Source organism: Brassica rapa, chromosome A03, assembly GCF_000309985.2.
Source record: "Brassica rapa cultivar Chiifu-401-42 chromosome A03, CAAS_Brap_v3.01, whole genome shotgun sequence".
Taxonomy (NCBI): domain Eukaryota; kingdom Viridiplantae; phylum Streptophyta; class Magnoliopsida; order Brassicales; family Brassicaceae; genus Brassica; species Brassica rapa.
In genome coordinates this window covers 6,126,325-6,149,072 of record NC_024797.2, presented here as the reverse complement: position 1 = coordinate 6,149,072, position 22,748 = coordinate 6,126,325, and the positions used below count along the sequence as shown (strand labels likewise).

At 37.8% G+C, this 22,748-nt stretch overlaps 2 protein-coding genes and 1 pseudogene across 2 annotated transcripts; 1 reads left to right on the top strand and 2 right to left on the bottom strand.

The window, feature by feature from the left end:
• Positions 1-582: 582 nt before the first annotated feature.
• On the bottom strand, positions 583-10,775 carry LOC103857224 (receptor-like protein kinase THESEUS 1). The gene is made up of 2 exons (XM_033286109.1): positions 9,830-10,775; positions 583-2,861 (listed from the first exon to the last, which is right to left on the bottom strand). The coding sequence occupies exons 1-2, from the start codon at positions 10,300-10,302 to the stop codon at positions 827-829; spliced, it is 2,508 nt and encodes an 835-aa protein (XP_033142000.1). The 5' UTR covers positions 10,303-10,775; the 3' UTR covers positions 583-826.
• A 1,057-nt stretch (positions 10,776-11,832) lies between these two features.
• Positions 11,833-12,849, bottom strand: LOC117132391 (non-functional pseudokinase ZED1-like). The gene has a single exon (XM_033286262.1). It carries the CDS (start codon positions 12,847-12,849, stop codon positions 11,833-11,835), a length of 1,017 nt encoding a protein of 338 aa, XP_033142153.1.
• Positions 12,850-13,692: 843 nt separating this feature from the next.
• On the top strand, positions 13,693-15,642 carry LOC117132362 (annotated as a pseudogene).
• Positions 15,643-22,748: the final 7,106 nt, after the last annotated feature.

Here is a 22,748-nt window from a genome sequence, read left to right as displayed (position 1 = left end):
ATTACATTTAAATTATATTACAGATATTATTTAAAATAATGAATTAACTAAAAATACGACAAATAAGCAAAATTATATACTAACTAAAATTATTAAAAACATGACAAATAAACAAAATTACCTAAAATCATGAAAAATATAACTAATTAATAAAATCATTTCATAAATAATAGTATAGATAGATATCTAAATACCTTAAGTTATATATGTAAAATGGGTAAATATGTTTTACTAACTTAAGATAATTTCGGGTACTAGTTCATATTTCAGTTCGGTTTATACCTGATACCCAAAATATGTGGTCCTTAAATCTAATTTCGAGATTACTTTTAAAATGGTTTGGATTGGATTTGAGTTTTTTTTTTCAGATTCCGTTTGGATATTGTGTTTAGTTACAATTAACTTAGAATTTAGAAACACACATATGTCTACTTGTGACTTGCAGTTGTGAGTATCCAAAATTCTCTGAAATGGCGTCGTCACACTTATGTAATGCAATTAAAGAAGATTTGAAACTTGAGATTCATAAACATTTATACGCGTGCTAGTAGTATAAAAACTGAAGCGAATTGAGATTCTGAATGTTTAAAAAGCTATACTTTTTATTTAGAGGAAAATAATAATGAAATACAAAACAGTTAAATATAAATAATCACATTCTGATTTTTGTTTGCTTTAAAACATCAGAACTCACTATATTTCATAACCAATTCTGCAAAATTCGAAACAAATATCAGAACGAAAATTTTTGGAAGTCTTATAGATATCTGTTATTTTCTGTAAATTACGAAACAAACAATGTCTAACCAAATGCTTTTGTCTTCTTCTACCTTCCACGAGGATGAACAAGCTGCGAAAACACAGCACTCGTAGTCGCATCATCATCAGTCCCTGTCCCCAAGTTTACTCCTCCTCTATCAACTATGTCTATACTCACACTATTATCAAACGACTCCATTGGCGCCATAGGAATCCCATGAATATGGTTTGTACTATTATCATCAGCCTCCATTAAAGCCGAAGACGTTTCTTCCAGCTGCAACGCGTACTCCAAGTTCCACAACACATCTCCCATCGAAGGCCTATCCACTCCATACTCCTCTAAACACTTCTCAGCCGTCTCACCGAACTTCTTAAGCGACGCAGTGTTCACTTTCCCGGTTAAGTTACCGTCCATGATCTGATCAAGAAGACCCTTCTTCTGCCACGCCATGGCCCATTCCGCTATGTTCACTTGCTCCCTCGGCAAAACCGGGTTTAAAGCCGGTCTACAACAGAGCACTTCCATCAGAACAACTCCGAACGAGTACACGTCAGACTTCTCGGTTAACTGCTGTCTCCTGAAGTACTCCGGGTCGAGATACCCGAAGCTTCCTTTAACCGCAGTACTCACATGAGTTTGGTCGAGCGAAGGTCCGGTTTTGGATAAACCAAAATCCGCGACCTTCGCAACTAAATTCTCGTCCAGTAAGATGTTAGTAGTCTTCACATCGCGGTGTATGATGCCAAGCGACGCCCCGGTGTGCAGGTAATGCAACCCCCTCGCTGCACCGATGCAAACCTCAAGTCTTTGTTTCCACGACAGCGGAGGAAGCTCACCTCCGTAGAGATGGCTCCTCAGCGGTCCGTTCGCCATGTATTCGTATACAAGAATCATCTCCGATCTCTCGTCACAGTACCCGATCAGGGAAACAAGGTGTCTGTGTCTGAGTTTAGACAGCATTTCGATCTCAGTTCTGAACTCAGCCATGCCTTGTTCCGAACTCGGGTTACCTCTCTTGACAGCGACTTTCGTCCCGTCTTCTAACGTCCCTTTATAAACCCGGCCGAATCCTCCAACACCGAGCAGCGAGCACTCGTCAAACTTGTTGGTAGCCTCCATTATTTCTTGGAACATAAAGCAGCGGCCGAGATGCGTGGAAGCCAACGAAATGCAGCTCGCCGTGTTGCTCTTGTGAGAAGTCTGAGAGAGTCCGTATAACGGCAACGGCAGCCACGGATGTCCGTTACCGTTACCGTTACCGCCTTTTTGAGGACTTTTCTTCCTTGAAGCAGCTAAACAGCAATAGCAGCAAACCGCGATCAACAAAACCGATGTAACCGCAACAACCGCGGAGCCGAAGAAAACAACTTTCTTGTTGAAACCTCCTCCAGGGAAGAGAAGAGACTTAACCGGAGAAACTCCGCTTAAGCTCTTAGCGCCGTTACTAATCTTCAAAACCTCTAACCCACTCATAGTCGCGTTGGTGATATCAGCTAGAGAGTCAGGCCCAACGCTAACGGTCAAAGACTCACCAGACGCGTGGGCGACGTAATCGTCAAAGTACGGAACTCTGAGACCGTTAGTCAACGAAGACAGGTCAAGACTCTTGTGAGCGAGATCATCATTCACGTAAAGATTGAACACTAGCGTGTTCATCATCGCTTGACTCACGATATCGCAGAAGTGAACACGAACAAAGTAACTGAAACTCGGATCCACAGGGAGAACCCAAGTCAAGTTAAAACTCGGAGCCGCCACGTTGGCATCTTCTCCCATCATATCAGCAGTAGCGTAAACCATGTTGGGAGCTGTTTCTTGAGTCACCGAGACAGAGTATTTTATCGAAGATGGGTTTGCTGTTACTACGAGAACAGAGCTGTTCACGTGGAGATACTCTGCGTCGTTCTCCCATCGTCTCCCCAACGTGTCGTTCTCTGGAGTCAGTAACGGTCCTCCCATGTTTAGCCTGTAGACTGTTTCGAACGCGAGGTGGGAGAGAGGGACAGGAGACGAAGGGTTTAGAGTTGTGGCTTGGTCGGGTATAAGGGTGTCCGGAACAGAGACGACTTCGAACGCGTTGACGAACGCGAAGGAGTAACTGTAAGAATATTTTATATTCTATATGACCTATGTTTCTATTGGTTTAATATAAAGTTCAAGTTCATATTAATGTTTTAGATTCTAATATAAAAGGCGATACCGTGATGGATCGGTTTCTATTAAAGAGTTAGAATCCGGGTGTATTGATAACCCTCCTACTTTACCTTATATTTATAAATGTCCTTAATCTCATGATCATATATGTAAAAGGTAATAATAATGGAATATATTACCATAAGGTCAAATATATATGATGATATATTATAATGTACTTGTGCGGTTAATATCAAAGTGTTGTGTGGAAGAGGTGTGTTGGTTAAGACACACCCTTTGATTAATATAAAAGTGACTCATTCATCATGTGTTGGAGATACGTATTCTTACGAGTCTCTCTAAAACACAACACAACAATAATATTTATCAAAAGGAGAGATTAAGGAAGGTTTGGGATTTCTTGTCCATCAAGGAAATCACCAAAAAGGAGAAGGTTAAAGAGGAGAAGATCAATTGGTGGAATTGCATCTAAGCATGGATCAAGGTTAGTGCTTCTACCTTCTTTAGAAATGTGTTAGGGTTGAATTAAATCAAATCTAGATTAGGTCTTGGTGTAGATTTCATAATCGAAATCATAAAATTAATTAACATGTGGTATCAGAGCCAACTAGATTTGTTTAATTCACCGTTACTGAACGTATGGCGTCAAACACTTAAACGTATCGGTAATTCTCAAGCGTGTGTTCATGATCGTCATTGCGTTAGAAATTCTGGAATGCATTAGAAAGTCGCGTTTGTTCGTAATTGTTTAGAAGTAACTAACGTAGCATGCATGATTAAGTGATTCTGGAATTTTGTCAACATGTGCATTCGTGAGTTTGTCTTTTGCATCATGCGGTAGTGTTTACGGTTGTAATCATTAAGGCACATGCATAAATTAATTTTTTTTAATCTAGAATAAATTTTTTTTTTTTTTTTGTTCATGAACATATACGGTATCAACCGTTTTAAAGAGTGTTCATGAGATTTGTTTTAAATCACAGTAATTAATTTGGCCTTAAAGTAAGGCATCGTAAGAGAAAAGAATGTATATAATGATTTGGTATCAGAAGATCAAGTACGTTATTCTCGTAATGATTTACGATGCCATAAGCTTTACGTGTCTGGAATTTCATATGCATGACGTTAGCATATGGCAATTCATTTAGTGTGTTGTATACACGTGAATTATCTATCAAACTAAATGAATATTTAAATTAAACAAGATGCATTAAGTTGTTGTTGTCATGTTTCGGTTAATGGTTCGCTCGCCAGTAACATTGAACATGTCACGAAAAGGCATGAATAAATATATACTTAACTGAAGTTTATTTTATTATAGTTATAAAAAAAAAAAAATGCTTCCGCTGCATTTTAATGATCAAGTAATTGTGTTATGAAATATTAACACAATTTAAGTAGTTTTCCCTTAGATATTTTAATGTTTATATGTATATAATATGATAGTCGCCAAAGTGACCTTGTTATATGACATATAAATATTAAAAATAATTATAGAGTTTATAATTGATCAAGATCAAGGATGCTAAATGACATAAAAATTTGATCAATCAATTAATTTATTATTTATATTCTAGGAGATCACCCAAAGGTGGATCATTGAATATGATTAATAATAATAAAAGAATTAATCATTTCTTACTATAGTCGATAATATGTATATCCAAAGATAACATACTTATTTGATTAGTGTTTGATTTGATTAATATTAAAGTATTTATTACTAGCATCACTGAAAGTACTTGTATTTAAATATTGCCCAAAGGTTATTTAAAATACAAGTGTTAAAGTTTCTATTAGTCTGAATATATATTAAAGTTTCAAAGCACTAACGGGTAAACATGTATGAATGCTTGCAGCTACATCAAATGTGTTTGCATCTGCTAACTCTGTGGTAAAGTTTAATGGCCTCAACTATGGTGAGTGGTTCGAGCAAATCCGGTTTACACTGGGTGTAATGGCTTTGGACTCTGCCATACTAACTGATGAGGAACCCTCAGCTATTACAGTAGATAGCTCCGAATCTGAAAAGTCTCGTTATGAGAGATGGGAGCGATCTAACAGGCTGAGCTTGAACCTTATGAGGTTGACGATGGCAGAAAGTATTAAACCATCAATGCCTAAGACAGAGAAAGCAAGGGAATTCCTAGAGAAAATTAAGGAGTGTTCAGAATCTGAATTGGCTGACAAGTCGATTGTAGGAAGTCTCATGAATGAGCTAACTACAAAGAAGTTTGACTGGTCTCAGCCAATCCATGATCATTTGACGCATATGTCTAATCTGGCAGCAAAGTTAATGACCTTGGGAATGGAGGTACATGAGCAATTCTTGGTCCAATTCATCATGAACTCTCTACCCCTTGAATTTAGCCAGTTCCAGGTGAATTACAACACCATTAAGGATAAATGGAACTTTAAGGAATTAAAGGCTATGCTAATTCAAGAAGAGGGGAGACTAAGGAAGATGAAAGAACAAGTTGCTAACCTCGTAGGTCTTGGAAGTGCCAGTAGCAGCAAAAGAACATCAAGTAGGAAAGGCAAAAGGAATGCTAAAAACTTCGTGAAAGGACCTCAAAGTCAAATCCAGAAGGAAAAGAAGTGTTTCTTTTGTAAGCAAGTAGGACACTTCAAGAAGGATTGTCCTAAAAGGAAGGATTGGTTCGACAAGAAAGGTAAACATTACAGCTTTGTTTGCTATGAAATGAATCTTGTTGAAGTTCCTAATAATACTTGGTGGTTAGATTCTGGTGCTACTACTCACGTGTCTCATATTAAACAGGGATTCAGTTCGATCCAACCCATAAGAGGACCTGAACAGTACTTGTTCATGGGAAACAGGATGAAGGCACAAATAGAAGGAATTGGGACGTATAGATTGATCTTGGACACTGGAAGTCATGTGGATCTTGAAGGGTGTCTCTATGTACCTGAGTGTGCTAGAAATCTTGTTTCTGTTAGTAGGTTGGACAATTTAGGTTTTAGTATTAAGGTTGCACATGGTGTTTTCACATTGTACCGAAATGATTACTTTTATGGTAGTGGTATTTTATTTGATTCACTTTATAAGTTCAACCTTGATGCAAAGTTTTCTGAATCCCTATTTAATGTTGAAAGTCGAGGCATTAAGCGTAGCGCAATTAATGAAAGTTCTGCTTTCTTGTGGCATCAACGACTAGGTCATATTTCCAAAGAAAGAATTAAGAGGTTAATAAAGAATGAAATTCTTCCTCAGTTGGATTTCAGTGACTTAGATGTATGCATAGACTGCATTAAGGGAAAGCAGACGAAACATACTTTAAAGAAACCAGCCACAAGAAGCACTCAACTTCTTGAGTTAATACACACCGATATATGTGGCCCTTTTGATGCTCCATCATGGAGTGGCGAAAAATATTTCATCACATTTATTGATGATTACTCACGGTATGGATATACCTATCTACTGCATGAAAAGTCTAAGTCTGTGAATGTTCTAGAAATATTCATTGATGAGGTGGAAAGGCAGTTAGATAAAAAGGTTAAAATAGTGAGATCTGACAGAGGTGGTGAATTTTATGGAAAATTCGATGAAAGTGGACAATGTCCTGGTCCATTTGCAAAGTTACTTGAAAGTAGAGGCATATGTGCGCAATACACAATGCCTGGTACTCCTCAGCAAAACGGTGTAGCTGAGAGGCGGAACCGTACCTTAATAGAGATGGTTAGGAGCATGTTGAGTAATTGCTCATTACCCCTTTCTTTGTGGATATATGCATTAAGAACTGCAACATATTTGCTGAACCGGGTTCCTAGTAAGGCAGTTCCTAAGACTCCTTATGAGCTGTGGACGGGAAAGAAACCTAGTTTAAGACATCTACGTGTGTGGGGTTGTCCAGCAGAAGTAAGGCTATATAATCCACATGAAAAGAAACTTGATTCTAGGACTGTCAGTGGATTTTTCATTGGCTATCCTGAAAAATCAAAGGGGTATACATTTTATTGTCCTAACCATAGTACGAGAATAGTTGATTCGGGTAATGCTAGGTTCATTGAAAACGGTGAAACTAGTGGGAGTGGTGAACCACGAAAAGTGGACATTAATGAAATTCAGGTTGAAGTTCCTTCACCTGTAGTTCCACCTGAAGTAGTTGTTCCTATTGTTGCATCAGACTCTAATGACACAATAGGACAACATAATGATGAGCCAATCCTACTAGCTGAAAATACTGTTGATGAACATGTCATAATTCAAGAAGAGAATAGTGAACCACAAATACCTTTAAGGCGATCTGGAAGAGAAAGAAGATCCGCTATTTCAAACGATTACGTGGTTTACACTATTGAAAATGAATGTGACATAAGCATCGATGACGATCCGATCTCATTCAAAATGGCCATGGAAAGTGACAATTCTGAAGAGTGGTTTGATGCCTCAAAAGAAGAAATGAAATCTATGGATGATAATCATGTATGGGACTTAGTAGAGTTGCCTGATGGTTTCAAAACCATTGGTTGTAAATGGGTCTATAAGACTAAACATGACTCGAAAGGTAAACCTGAAAGACGCAAGTCTCGCCTTGTTGCTAAAGGTTTCACCCAGAAAGATGGCATTGACTATAAAGAGACCTTCTCTCCGGTTTCAAAGAAGGATTCTCTTAGAATTGTTTTGGCTTTGGTGACTCATTATGATCTTGAGCTTCACCAGATGGATGTGAAAACCGCCTTTCTGAATGGAGATCTTGAGGAGGAAGTATATATGGACCAACCTGAAGGATTCGTGGTCGCAGGAAAAGAAAATTTGGTGTGTAAGCTGAGAAGGTCAATATATGGACTAAAACAAGCTTCTCGACAATGGTATATAAAGTTTAATGATACCATCACTTCATATGGTTTTGTAGAGATCATTGTTGATCGATGTATCTACATTAAGATCAGTGGGAGTAAGTTTGTGATTTTAGTCCTATATGTTGATGATATTTTACTTGCTGCAAATGACATGGGTATGTTACATGATGTGAAGAAGTATCTCTCTAAGAACTTTGAAATGAAAGATATGGGTGAGGCATCTTATGTGATCGGGATAGAAATATTTCGAGATAGATCACAAGGACTGTTAAGTTTGTCTCAGGAAGGATATATCAATAAGATCTTAAAGAGATATAAAATGGAGAAATGCTCTGCAGGAATAACTCCAATTCAGAAGGGGGACAAGTTCAGTAAAATGCAATGTCCTAAAAATGAATTGGAGCGTAAAGAAATGGAAAGAATTCCCTATGCATCGGTGGTTGGGAGTTTGAACTATGTTCAAACATGTACTCGACCTGATATCAACTTTGCTGTTGGAATGTTGGGTCGATATCAAAGTAATCCCGGAATGGACCACTGGAAAGCTGCAAAGAAGGTTCTCAGGTACTTGCAAGGCACCAAAGAGAGCATGCTTACATATAGGAGATCTGATCAGCTGGAAGTCATTGGATATTCAGATTCAGACTATGCCGGATGCGTTGATAGCAGAAAATCGACGTTGGGCTACTTGTTCCTATTAGCTGGGGGAGCAATATCATGGAAGAGTGGAAAGCAGTCTGTCATTGCTACTTCCACTATGGAGGCTGAATTTGTGGCATGCTTTGAGGCCACAATTCATGCACTATGGCTGCGGAACTTTATCTCAGGGCTTCGGATTGTCGACACTATAGCCAAGCCGCTGAGAATTTACTGCGATAATTCTGCAGCTGTCTTCTTTTCGAAGAACGACAAGTACTCGAAGGGTGCTAAGAACATGGAGTTAAAGTACCTGTCTGTTAAAGAAGAAGTTCAGAAACAGAGAGTGTCATTCGAGCACATAAAGACGGACATGATGGTAGCGGATCCGCTAACTAAAGGTTTACCACCCAAGGCGTTCAATGGCCATGTAGAACGTATGGGTATTATAGATAAGGCTTTGCTATTTTAGTTATGGGATGCTCATTATGTATTTGACACTGAGAATTCACATAAAGTTATGTTTCTGATTTATTAATTATGTTATCATTAAAGTATATGTATACACTTATGGTTCGTAGATAACATATAGTTGGTTTGAGAAATAAAGGTTCTTCTCATGTAAGGATAATATAAAGTTAGAATTGGTTTGTGGTACATGGAAGGGACTATGCCGATTAAATGACATACAACCGCCATGATTCGATCAGTTTTAATTTTAGTAAAGATCAAGTGAACTTGATATTAAAGTGCACATTAAAGTTATTAAACCCTTAAGTCGACACAAAGGTCAAGTGGGAGAATGTAAGAATATTTTATATTCTATATGACCTATGTTTCTATTGGTTTAATATAAAGTTCAAGTTCATATTAATGTTTTAGATTCTAATATAAAAGGCGATACCGTGATGGATCGGTTTCTATTAAAGAGTTAGAATCCGGGTGTATTGATAACCCTCCTACTTTACCTTATATTTATAAATGTCCTTAATCTCATGATCATATATGTAAAAGGTAATAATAATGGAATATATTACCATAAGGTCAAATATATATGATGATATATTATAATGCACTTGTGCGGTTAATATCAAAGTGTTGTGTGGAAGAGGTGTGTTGGTTAAGACACACCCTTTGATTAATATAAAAGTGACTCATTCATCATGTGTTGGAGATACGTATTCTTACGAGTCTCTCTAAAACACAACACAACAATAATATTTATCAAAAGGAGAGATTAAGGAAGGTTTGGGATTTCTTGTCCATCAAGGAAATCACCAAAAAGGAGAAGGTTAAAGAGGAGAAGATCAATTGGTGGAATTGCATCTAAGCATGGATCAAGGTTAGTGCTTCTACCTTCTTTAGAAATGTGTTAGGGTTGAATTAAATCAAATCTAGATTAGGTCTTGGTGTAGATTTCATAATCGAAATCATAAAATTAATTAACAGTAACTGTTCGAAGGGATGAAAGTCAACGTTAAGGAGTCTGTGGTGACGTTGACTGTGTACTCTTTTAAGATTTGGTTGTTGAGCGAGAAGTTGTTCAAGAGGACGAAGTCGTCTGTTAGGACCGTGATCGAAGCGGAGGTTAAGTTCCACGTGGTGTTTTTGATTGGTGAGAAGTGGAGACGGATCCAATGTCGACCCGGGGATGTGATTTTGAACCGGTACGAAGCTAAACCGAAGAAGACGCAAGCGGTTTGGTATATGGAGATGTTGCTGGAGTTGGAGTTGGAGTTGGTTGATGCTGCTACGGAGGAGTTTCCGGTTTTGAGGAGGAGAGACTCTGGAACGAAGGTTCTGCCTTGGAAGGTTATGTTCTGCGACGAGCCACAAGAGATTAGGTAGTTATCTGGCGGAGTGTACAAGGCAGAACAAGAGAGGAACAGAACAAGAAGAACAAGTGGTCTTGTAATGAACACCATTGTTTTTTATTAAGAACAAGAAGATGTGTTGTTTGAGATTGCTCTTGAAGAAGGTGAAATGAATTGGGGGAGAAGAGGAATTTGGAAGCTTTGGAGGGGGGTTTGGATTCACATGGCGAGAAACCTAATTTGGGTGAGAATGATGTTTTGGGACGAACATGAATCGATCAACTGCTAGAGAGTAGAGACTGAAAAGGGAAAGACAGAGACTTTTGAAGTGGAAGTTTCTGCAGATTTTCTTCTCTGTACCTACTTTACAGGCTGGTTCGTTAGGCTGTCATCTTACACTCAAATGGAGACCTTCACAAGGGCCTACACAGAAGATATTTGTGAGAGTGAGAGACTAATTAATTAGATTAAGATTAAAGAATATTAGGACAGTTTTCGGTTTTGAAGTTTAATAATGACGTTTTTACTTATAGCTACGACCTGCGATTTACAATTAATCTCAAATCTCAGTTTATTGTTTGTGTTTGTTGTGTGGCTAATTCTTTGCAGATTATGAGTTTATGTCGTTAGAATTCTAATGATTTAGAATTTTTTTCTCTGTTGATTTTATAATTAACTGATGCGATTAGTTGTAAGATGTGATGGATAGAAAAACATTTGATTATAGCTCGCGGCCATATGTGAGAGTAACATGATTAAATATTTCTTTTTGTATGTTGTTAACTGATGAGGTTGCATGACTCTATCAAAACGCGGCGGGTGTTAGCTGTTTTTTTGTAACACTTTTTTTTCGTTACACAACGGGTGTTAGCTGTTAATTTGATTATTTTGTGAGGTCTTTTCCGAAAGATAAGATGAATATAAAAACGTGTATCTTTTGGTTATCGTTGTAGTATTGTTGGTCTTTTGGCTATTGTTGTAGACTTTTAGTATTGTGGGTCACTATCTAGTATCTATCACCACCTCTTGTTTCAGATCCTTCAATGTTATGTTTCCGTGCAACTCTCTCAATCACTTTGTGCTGAAAACTGCATATCTCTGGGAATAAGTTATCCAGATTTATTGCAAGTGTTTTGCATGTATTATTTTGCAAAGTATATATCTTATGTGACTGTCATAAAGTTTGGATTGGATCAGTTCTGTTTATACCAGTAAACAATCATACATTACCTGACTATGAGACAGTTTCATACCTTGCTTCCACACACTACATTATCATCACCATTCAACAGCATAGATTAGTACATTTTGGTAATGGTCTTTTAGACAGAAACCTAGAACAACACTTTTTAACAAAACAAATACTAGAACTAACAATAGTAACTATAAGAAAAATAAAATGTTAATGGAAACATATATAAAACTTACTGTGGCAAAGCATGTACATCTGATAGCTCGAAAATGATTTTTTTTGTCTTAAATAAGTGAGACTCAAGCACATATATATATGAGCATAATACAGATTATATACCTAAAAATGAATTTTTGTCCTGAATAAAAGAGATGTTTTAGAAAACAAAAACTCTTAAAAATTAGAAATCCAACAACACACAACCCGAACATGAGCATAATCTCAAAATCTTAAATTTGATCATCCTCAGAACAATCATGGGATCCTTTTTCTATTATCTTAATCTCTTTTGCCACCAAAATCATCTTTGGCCTGTCTTCACTCCTCCCCTGGCAGCATCTCAGTGCCAAATCGAGAAACATATTCATCTGACCAGGCATCATATCGTTCACACCACCCACGAATTCAAGAGGTTCTCCTCTCTCCTGCAGATCCTTCACATAATCAAGAATATTACAATGATACCCATTTGATCCAGCAAAAACAGCCGCTCTTCCCAACAAAAGAGCCAACATAAAGATTCCAAAACTGAACACATCTGTGTACTCTGTCACTAAACCCCTGGAGAAGTAAACCGGATCTATGTAACCGAAAGTTCCCACCACTTTATCCTTAATCCAGGACTTCCCCACAGGGAGTGATACCGAAAACGTGAAATCAGTCAGCTTAGCATTCCAGTTCTTATCCAAGAAAACATTAGTCGGCTTGATATCTCTGTGAATAATAATCCTAGGGAAAGCCGTGTGGAGATAAGTCACTGCAACCGCCACCTCCTTGGCAATCTTCAGTCTAACATTCCAAGGCAATAACGTGCCGTCCTCGCAAGCTCCTTGCTCGTTCAAAACTCCATTCTCTGGGTATTCGAATACAATAACCGGAAGTGGAAACTCGAGAGAGCATCCTAAAAGTTTGAGAAAGCTACTATGGTTGCTTACCCGAGCAGATAAAACGATGTCGTTGTAAACCTCTCGCTCACTCTCTTCTGAAAACCATGAGTCTGTGAATTTCTTGATGGCGTAAGGTCGGTCTTCGATGACGCCCTTGTACCAGGTGAAGAATCTGTGACGAGAGATAAAGCAGTTTGGATGGAATCGATCCGTGGCCTTGAGGATTTGATCCGAAGAGAAGAACCGGATCGGGTTTGAAATACCGTTGGAATCTGCGATGAGTTCTTGTAGGAAAGTGCTGCCGTTTTTCAAGAACCACTCCCTCTGCTCACTCACCTTCTTTCTTCTCCAGGGTCTCATCCTCCAATAATGTAAAAATGAAAATATTAACGAATAGAGGATTAACAAACAAATGGAAGCTTCTTTTAGGCCGAAAGACACAATGAATGACGAGCGGCATGTCGGAGTAGTTGAAAAAATGGACCACGAGTAGTTGAAAAAATTGTTAAACTTTTGAATATAATACAGTGACATGTTGAATAAAAAGGGAAATCTACGTAGATTCAAACTTGTTGAATCAATTCAACAGTTGAATCAACCGGAAAAGATACAATGAATGACAAGCGGCACAAGCTGATTGAACTAAAGAAAAATGAAATTTTATTAAAATAGAAAATCTATTTGTGATGTTTTCTTATTGGCTACACTGTTCTTTTTGTTTTCTTTTCACCCCATCACTTGTTTAAGATACATTATTTGATAGTAAATTATTTTTTCATTTGTTGAGTTTTATATCAAAATTTATTACTTTTTAATTCTATATATAGAGATTTGTTTCATTTGATTTGGATACACATTTTTAACCATCAAATTATGTTGTAAATTTTATATTATTGAGTTTTTTAGATTTTTTTGTATATTTCAATAACGATATCTTTTTATTGATTGTATTTCTTATTTTAAAATTTTAAATAATTATAAAATGCAAGTAAAATGAAAATGTGAATAAGTGAATGTAGAATTAATATGTGGAAGAGAGAAATGATGATATGGAATGTTAAAATTATAAAGTAGGGTGTTGAATAAGTGATACCATTGTACATTGTATTTAGTTAAAAAATTGCAAATGATATCGAATTGGGCTTTAACATCACATCGTCTGTATCAGCCCAACAATCTTAGTTAATGAAAATGGACCGACAGAACACGCTTCCACTTTACTCTCCGTTACTAAAAAGCTCTCGCACTCCTTTTCCGACAATCAAAGAACAACCTCGAAACCATGGATCCAGATTCCGACCACCCTCACCTCCCCACAATCAAAATCCACCACCCTCCTTCCCCTCGCCACTCCCCCCCACCACCACCACCACCACTCCTCCTCCACCCCCTCCTCCGCCGCCACCCCAACTCCCACCGCCGGCGCCCGCCGCAAAATCGGCGTCGCCATCGACCTCTCCTGCGAAAGCGCCTTCGCCGTCCGCTGGGCCGTGGACCACTACATCCGCCCCGGAGACGCCGTCGTCCTCCTCCACGTCTCCCCGACCTCCGTCCTCTACGGCGCCGACTGGGGACCTCTCCCTCTCAAAGCCCCGCAAGATCCTCCCTCCCTTCAGCCTAGCCAGGAGGACTTCGACGCCTTCACTTCCTCCAAGGTCGCGGATCTGGCGAAGCCCTTGAAGGAGAGCGGGTTTCCTTATAAGATCCATATAGTGAAGGATCACGATATGAGGGAGAGGCTGTGTTTGGAGATCGAGAGGCTGGGGCTTAGCGCTGTGATTATGGGGAGTAGAGGGTTTGGTGCTGAGAAGAAGAAGAAAGGGAGTGATGGGAGGTTGGGGTCTGTTAGTGATTATTGTGTTCATCACTGTGTTTGTCCTGTTGTTGTTGTTAGATTCCCTGATGATCATCGTGATGGGCCTGTACCTGGGCCTGTTGTTACTGTTAAGACTGGTGGTGGGGATGATGGTGGTGAAGATGGTGTTGCTCCTCATCATCACGAGCACATCAAAGGTCAGGACTTTATTGAGCTTTCGTAGTTGACATGTTTGATTAGGTTTAGTATTGAGTGTTGTGAGAGATTGACATAGATTGGAACGAAGGAAAAGTAACATCTTTATAGAGCTGAGTTTGTAGATTTAGTCAAAGTAGATACTTGTGGAGCTGAGATGATTGCTTTGCTTAGCTTGTGATGTTATGTTGTGCATGTTACTTCTTCATATCTGCTAAGACTCTTTCTTCATGCTTTTGAGTTGTCTCAAGTTAGCTGTGTTAGTTTTATACTCTTTGGTGGTTATGGTTAAGTCTCATGTACTTTAGGCAGCAGATTCAGCATTGCTTACACTGCTTTCCCACCTTGATTCTCTCGACGGTGTTCTTCCCTTTTAGCGGTCTTCTGAATAACTCGGATTGTGTTTTTGATTCAAATAGTCTTTGCTATTGATGTAGAAGAAGATTGCTTTGTGCCCCTTGAGGAAATGAACTTTTTTTAAGTGATTTTGTTTTTTTTTCCTTGTGCTTCTTCGGTAAGACAAGTTGGTGTTAGTCCTTGAACATTTCGCATTACAGTATGTTATAAGATTGTACATGTAGGAGAAATCTGAATGTATAATATGACTAATTTGAAAATGGCTAAATTATGTATGATACATTTGTTATCTTCATCATATTGCAAGACGAATGACAATACATTATCTGCTTGGTCGATTCTGTGGTTCTTCCATGTGCTATGATCTAGAACAAATAACATTGTATTGTTCCTCATTTACATGTTTTTCTATCGCAGATGAGTAACGCTTCTTGGGATCTTGGTACACAAATCAAGTAGGAGTTTTAGCGCAATGGTCAGAGGAGTGTGTGTTTGTGTTCTATGTTTATCTATCATGATGTTAAGGAATTTCTCAGGGTTATTTGGAGTCTCTTATCTTTCTCTATTTGATGGTTTCTGCAGTAAACCTGAAGAAGTTTGTATGATTACGTAAACCCTTTTGGTTATTTTTCTTTTATGAAAAAAAAAGGAGAGGATTGTGACCATCTTCAGTAAAGTATGGTTTTGTAGGTTTTTCCTGTTGTGTGAGAGTGAATGCTAAATCTGTTTAGATTAAATTTGTCTTTAGGTGTTGTTATAATCAAATAAAAGACTTGGGTAGACAATGGTTTTGGTTTGGCTTCCTGGATTTTAGATAAAACTCAAAAGGTGAAAGTACGAAATGAAACAACCAAAGAAACAAATGTGTAATCCATAATTTGAAAAGCTTGTTTGATACTACATTCTGAAGTGTCTAAAGGGTACACACCATTAGGTTTCGAAGTGTAGGGTTTAAAGAAAGAAGAGGAAGATAATCAGAGAGGTTGGGTAAAGGAGTTGGAGAAGAAGACGAAGGAAGTGGAGATGATGGGACCGGTATTAGTGTCTTTAAGAGTGTTACGCACGTAAGAGAAAATCATGAGAGTGACTAGGCCTGGGCATTCGGGGTCCCAATCGGGTTTCGGTTTTATCCAATCGGGTTTTGGGTTTTCGGGTTTATCAAAATCAGTCCCATTCGGATTATATAAAAGTTCGGTTCGGGACCGGTTCGGGTTCTACCGGGTTCGGGTCGGGGTTAGTAAATCTTCAAAGAACCGGTACAACCCAATATACTTTCGGGTTTGGGTCCCAATCGGTTTTTTGGTTTAAAAGTACCTGATTTTTACCTATTTTATAACCAAAACATGAGTAAAATCGGTTCTTCAGTTTTAAAATACCTGATTTGTACCTATTTTGTAACCAAAACTTAAGTAAAATCGATTCAAAAATAAGGAACATCAATCGTGATCATTCAAAATCAAACGAAAAGTAAACATATTTACTGATAAAAAGAAAACCAAATAAATAAAATCATAAAACAAAAACCAAGTTCTCATGAAATGAGAAACATTGTTTAACGAAAACAAAATCTAAATTCAAATACTTCAAGATTCAACGGCCATCTTTAACAATCAACCTTCATGTAATAGAACCACCAACCTTCATGTAATAGATAAGTATTTTAGATGTTCAATATTTCTTAGTGTATTTTGGATACATATTAGGAATTGAGATCATGTTTGGTACAAGATCTTTTCGAGGTTTTGAATGTTTCGGGTTCTATCGGATATCCATTTAGATTCGGGTTCGGTTCGGATAATACCCATAACCCGAAATACCACAAAACAAGACCCATTCGGTATTTACTTCGGATTCGGATCGGTTCGGATTCATTTTTATCGGATCGGATTCGGTTCGGGTTTTCGGATTCGGTTTATTTGCCCAGCCCTAAGAGTGACAACGACACCTTATGGATACTTTTGCAAGAGAGTTTGGTTCCTGTCTTTGAGGATTTTTGTTTTGGTAATTTTATGGATAATTTCTTATATAGCAGTGTCAAAGGGTAAACGGATAGAACTCACTGTGATTCCACGTTGCTTCAGCTATCTCCCACAGCCACACATGATATTTGAAGGAGCACAAGATTATGCTCATCAATTCCTCTCTACTCTGTGGTCTGAAAATAAAGTTCACAAGTTCCAAAATCTTCTACAACCCGCTAAAATCACTGATCACTGTGTATCTACTACAAGTTTAAGTGTTATATTCATTATGTAAATTTATATTTTTTCCTTAAGCTTTAGATTTTTTCATGGAAATGGGAAATTCCTCCTATGTTAATTTACCATTCAATCTCTCATTACATATCAAACTCTGTTTCGTTGAATATATTTTTGTTCTATTTATACTGGTTCTTGAAAGTATTCAAAGAATGCGTTCAATGTAAACCAAATAGTACTTAAATATTTTTATAATCAATGGCATATTTTCAGTTCAACCCAATTGTAAATTTTAAAGTTTAATTAGAGTTCAAATTCTAAATGAAACCAATAATTGAAACCTTTGATTTGCTTCATACGGTACTCTCATTATCATACCTAACCAACGTGTTGCAACTCTAAAATATAAAATCAAAACATAACCTTTTCAAAATGAAACTCTACGCACAACAAAAGTAAATCTACATACAAGTGTTAAAGTTTCTATTAGTCTGAATATATATTAAAGTTTCAAAGCACTAACGGGTAAACATGTATGAATGCTTGCAGCTACATCAAATGTGTTTGCATCTGCTAACTCTGTGGTAAAGTTTAATGGCCTCAACTATGGTGAGTGGTTCGAGCAAATCCGGTTTACACTGGGTGTAATGGCTTTGGACTCTGCCATACTAACTGATGAGGAACCCTCAGCTATTACAGTAGATAGCTCCGAATCTGAAAAGTCTCGTTATGAGAGATGGGAGCGATCTAACAGGCTGAGCTTGAACCTTATGAGGTTGACGATGGCAGAAAGTATTAAACCATCAATGCCTAAGACAGAGAAAGCAAGGGAATTCCTAGAGAAAATTAAGGAGTGTTCAGAATCTGAATTGGCTGACAAGTCGATTGTAGGAAGTCTCATGAATGAGCTAACTACAAAGAAGTTTGACTGGTCTCAGCCAATCCATGATCATTTGACGCATATGTCTAATCTGGCAGCAAAGTTAATGACCTTGGGAATGGAGGTACATGAGCAATTCTTGGTCCAATTCATCATGAACTCTCTACCCCTTGAATTTAGCCAGTTCCAGGTGAATTACAACACCATTAAGGATAAATGGAACTTTAAGGAATTAAAGGCTATGCTAATTCAAGAAGAGGGGAGACTAAGGAAGATGAAAGAACAAGTTGCTAACCTCGTAGGTCTTGGAAGTGCCAGTAGCAGCAAAAGAACATCAAGTAGGAAAGGCAAAAGGAATGCTAAAAACTTCGTGAAAGGACCTCAAAGTCAAATCCAGAAGGAAAAGAAGTGTTTCTTTTGTAAGCAAGTAGGACACTTCAAGAAGGATTGTCCTAAAAGGAAGGATTGGTTCGACAAGAAAGGTAAACATTACAGCTTTGTTTGCTATGAAATGAATCTTGTTGAAGTTCCTAATAATACTTGGTGGTTAGATTCTGGTGCTACTACTCACGTGTCTCATATTAAACAGGGATTCAGTTCGATCCAACCCATAAGAGGACCTGAACAGTACTTGTTCATGGGAAACAGGATGAAGGCACAAATAGAAGGAATTGGGACGTATAGATTGATCTTGGACACTGGAAGTCATGTGGATCTTGAAGGGTGTCTCTATGTACCTGAGTGTGCTAGAAATCTTGTTTCTGTTAGTAGGTTGGACAATTTAGGTTTTAGTATTAAGGTTGCACATGGTGTTTTCACATTGTACCGAAATGATTACTTTTATGGTAGTGGTATTTTATTTGATTCACTTTATAAGTTCAACCTTGATGCAAAGTTTTCTGAATCCCTATTTAATGTTGAAAGTCGAGGCATTAAGCGTAGCGCAATTAATGAAAGTTCTGCTTTCTTGTGGCATCAACGACTAGGTCATATTTCCAAAGAAAGAATTAAGAGGTTAATAAAGAATGAAATTCTTCCTCAGTTGGATTTCAGTGACTTAGATGTATGCATAGACTGCATTAAGGGAAAGCAGACGAAACATACTTTAAAGAAACCAGCCACAAGAAGCACTCAACTTCTTGAGTTAATACACACCGATATATGTGGCCCTTTTGATGCTCCATCATGGAGTGGCGAAAAATATTTCATCACATTTATTGATGATTACTCACGGTATGGATATACCTATCTACTGCATGAAAAGTCTAAGTCTGTGAATGTTCTAGAAATATTCATTGATGAGGTGGAAAGGCAGTTAGATAAAAAGGTTAAAATAGTGAGATCTGACAGAGGTGGTGAATTTTATGGAAAATTCGATGAAAGTGGACAATGTCCTGGTCCATTTGCAAAGTTACTTGAAAGTAGAGGCATATGTGCGCAATACACAATGCCTGGTACTCCTCAGCAAAACGGTGTAGCTGAGAGGCGGAACCGTACCTTAATAGAGATGGTTAGGAGCATGTTGAGTAATTGCTCATTACCCCTTTCTTTGTGGATATATGCATTAAGAACTGCAACATATTTGCTGAACCGGGTTCCTAGTAAGGCAGTTCCTAAGACTCCTTATGAGCTGTGGACGGGAAAGAAACCTAGTTTAAGACATCTACGTGTGTGGGGTTGTCCAGCAGAAGTAAGGCTATATAATCCACATGAAAAGAAACTTGATTCTAGGACTGTCAGTGGATTTTTCATTGGCTATCCTGAAAAATCAAAGGGGTATACATTTTATTGTCCTAACCATAGTACGAGAATAGTTGATTCGGGTAATGCTAGGTTCATTGAAAACGGTGAAACTAGTGGGAGTGGTGAACCACGAAAAGTGGACATTAATGAAATTCAGGTTGAAGTTCCTTCACCTGTAGTTCCACCTGAAGTAGTTGTTCCTATTGTTGCATCAGACTCTAATGACACAATAGGACAACATAATGATGAGCCAATCCTACTAGCTGAAAATACTGTTGATGAACATGTCATAATTCAAGAAGAGAATAGTGAACCACAAATACCTTTAAGGCGATCTGGAAGAGAAAGAAGATCCGCTATTTCAAACGATTACGTGGTTTACACTATTGAAAATGAATGTGACATAAGCATCGATGACGATCCGATCTCATTCAAAATGGCCATGGAAAGTGACAATTCTGAAGAGTGGTTTGATGCCTCAAAAGAAGAAATGAAATCTATGGATGATAATCATGTATGGGACTTAGTAGAGTTGCCTGATGGTTTCAAAACCATTGGTTGTAAATGGGTCTATAAGACTAAACATGACTCGAAAGGTAAACCTGAAAGACGCAAGTCTCGCCTTGTTGCTAAAGGTTTCACCCAGAAAGATGGCATTGACTATAAAGAGACCTTCTCTCCGGTTTCAAAGAAGGATTCTCTTAGAATTGTTTTGGCTTTGGTGACTCATTATGATCTTGAGCTTCACCAGATGGATGTGAAAACCGCCTTTCTGAATGGAGATCTTGAGGAGGAAGTATATATGGACCAACCTGAAGGATTCGTGGTCGCAGGAAAAGAAAATTTGGTGTGTAAGCTGAGAAGGTCAATATATGGACTAAAACAAGCTTCTCGACAATGGTATATAAAGTTTAATGATACCATCACTTCATATGGTTTTGTAGAGATCATTGTTGATCGATGTATCTACATTAAGATCAGTGGGAGTAAGTTTGTGATTTTAGTCCTATATGTTGATGATATTTTACTTGCTGCAAATGACATGGGTATGTTACATGATGTGAAGAAGTATCTCTCTAAGAACTTTGAAATGAAAGATATGGGTGAGGCATCTTATGTGATCGGGATAGAAATATTTCGAGATAGATCACAAGGACTGTTAAGTTTGTCTCAGGAAGGATATATCAATAAGATCTTAAAGAGATATAAAATGGAGAAATGCTCTGCAGGAATAACTCCAATTCAGAAGGGGGACAAGTTCAGTAAAATGCAATGTCCTAAAAATGAATTGGAGCGTAAAGAAATGGAAAGAATTCCCTATGCATCGGTGGTTGGGAGTTTGAACTATGTTCAAACATGTACTCGACCTGATATCAACTTTGCTGTTGGAATGTTGGGTCGATATCAAAGTAATCCCGGAATGGACCACTGGAAAGCTGCAAAGAAGGTTCTCAGGTACTTGCAAGGCACCAAAGAGAGCATGCTTACATATAGGAGATCTGATCAGCTGGAAGTCATTGGATATTCAGATTCAGACTATGCCGGATGCGTTGATAGCAGAAAATCGACGTTGGGCTACTTGTTCCTATTAGCTGGGGGAGCAATATCATGGAAGAGTGGAAAGCAGTCTGTCATTGCTACTTCCACTATGGAGGCTGAATTTGTGGCATGCTTTGAGGCCACAATTCATGCACTATGGCTGCGGAACTTTATCTCAGGGCTTCGGATTGTCGACACTATAGCCAAGCCGCTGAGAATTTACTGCGATAATTCTGCAGCTGTCTTCTTTTCGAAGAACGACAAGTACTCGAAGGGTGCTAAGAACATGGAGTTAAAGTACCTGTCTGTTAAAGAAGAAGTTCAGAAACAGAGAGTGTCATTCGAGCACATAAAGACGGACATGATGGTAGCGGATCCGCTAACTAAAGGTTTACCACCCAAGGCGTTCAATGGCCATGTAGAACGTATGGGTATTATAGATAAGGCTTTGCTATTTTAGTTATGGGATGCTCATTATGTATTTGACACTGAGAATTCACATAAAGTTATGTTTCTGATTTATTAATTATGTTATCATTAAAGTATATGTATACACTTATGGTTCGTAGATAACATATAGTTGGTTTGAGAAATAAAGGTTCTTCTCATGTAAGGATAATATAAAGTTAGAATTGGTTTGTGGTACATGGAAGGGACTATGCCGATTAAATGACATACAACCGCCATGATTCGATCAGTTTTAATTTTAGTAAAGATCAAGTGAACTTGATATTAAAGTGCACATTAAAGTTATTAAACCCTTAAGTCGACACAAAGGTCAAGTGGGAGAATGTAAGAATATTTTATATTCTATATGACCTATGTTTCTATTGGTTTAATATAAAGTTCAAGTTCATATTAATGTTTTAGATTCTAATATAAAAGGCGATACCGTGATGGATCGGTTTCTATTAAAGAGTTAGAATCCGGGTGTATTGATAACCCTCCTACTTTACCTTATATTTATAAATGTCCTTAATCTCATGATCATATATGTAAAAGGTAATAATAATGGAATATATTACCATAAGGTCAAATATATATGATGATATATTATAATGCACTTGTGCGGTTAATATCAAAGTGTTGTGTGGAAGAGGTGTGTTGGTTAAGACACACCCTTTGATTAATATAAAAGTGACTCATTCATCATGTGTTGGAGATACGTATTCTTACGAGTCTCTCTAAAACACAACACAACAATAATATTTATCAAAAGGAGAGATTAAGGAAGGTTTGGGATTTCTTGTCCATCAAGGAAATCACCAAAAAGGAGAAGGTTAAAGAGGAGAAGATCAATTGGTGGAATTGCATCTAAGCATGGATCAAGGTTAGTGCTTCTACCTTCTTTAGAAATGTGTTAGGGTTGAATTAAATCAAATCTAGATTAGGTCTTGGTGTAGATTTCATAATCGAAATCATAAAATTAATTAACAGTAACTGTTCGAAGGGATGAAAGTCAACGTTAAGGAGTCTGTGGTGACGTTGACTGTGTACTCTTTTAAGATTTGGTTGTTGAGCGAGAAGTTGT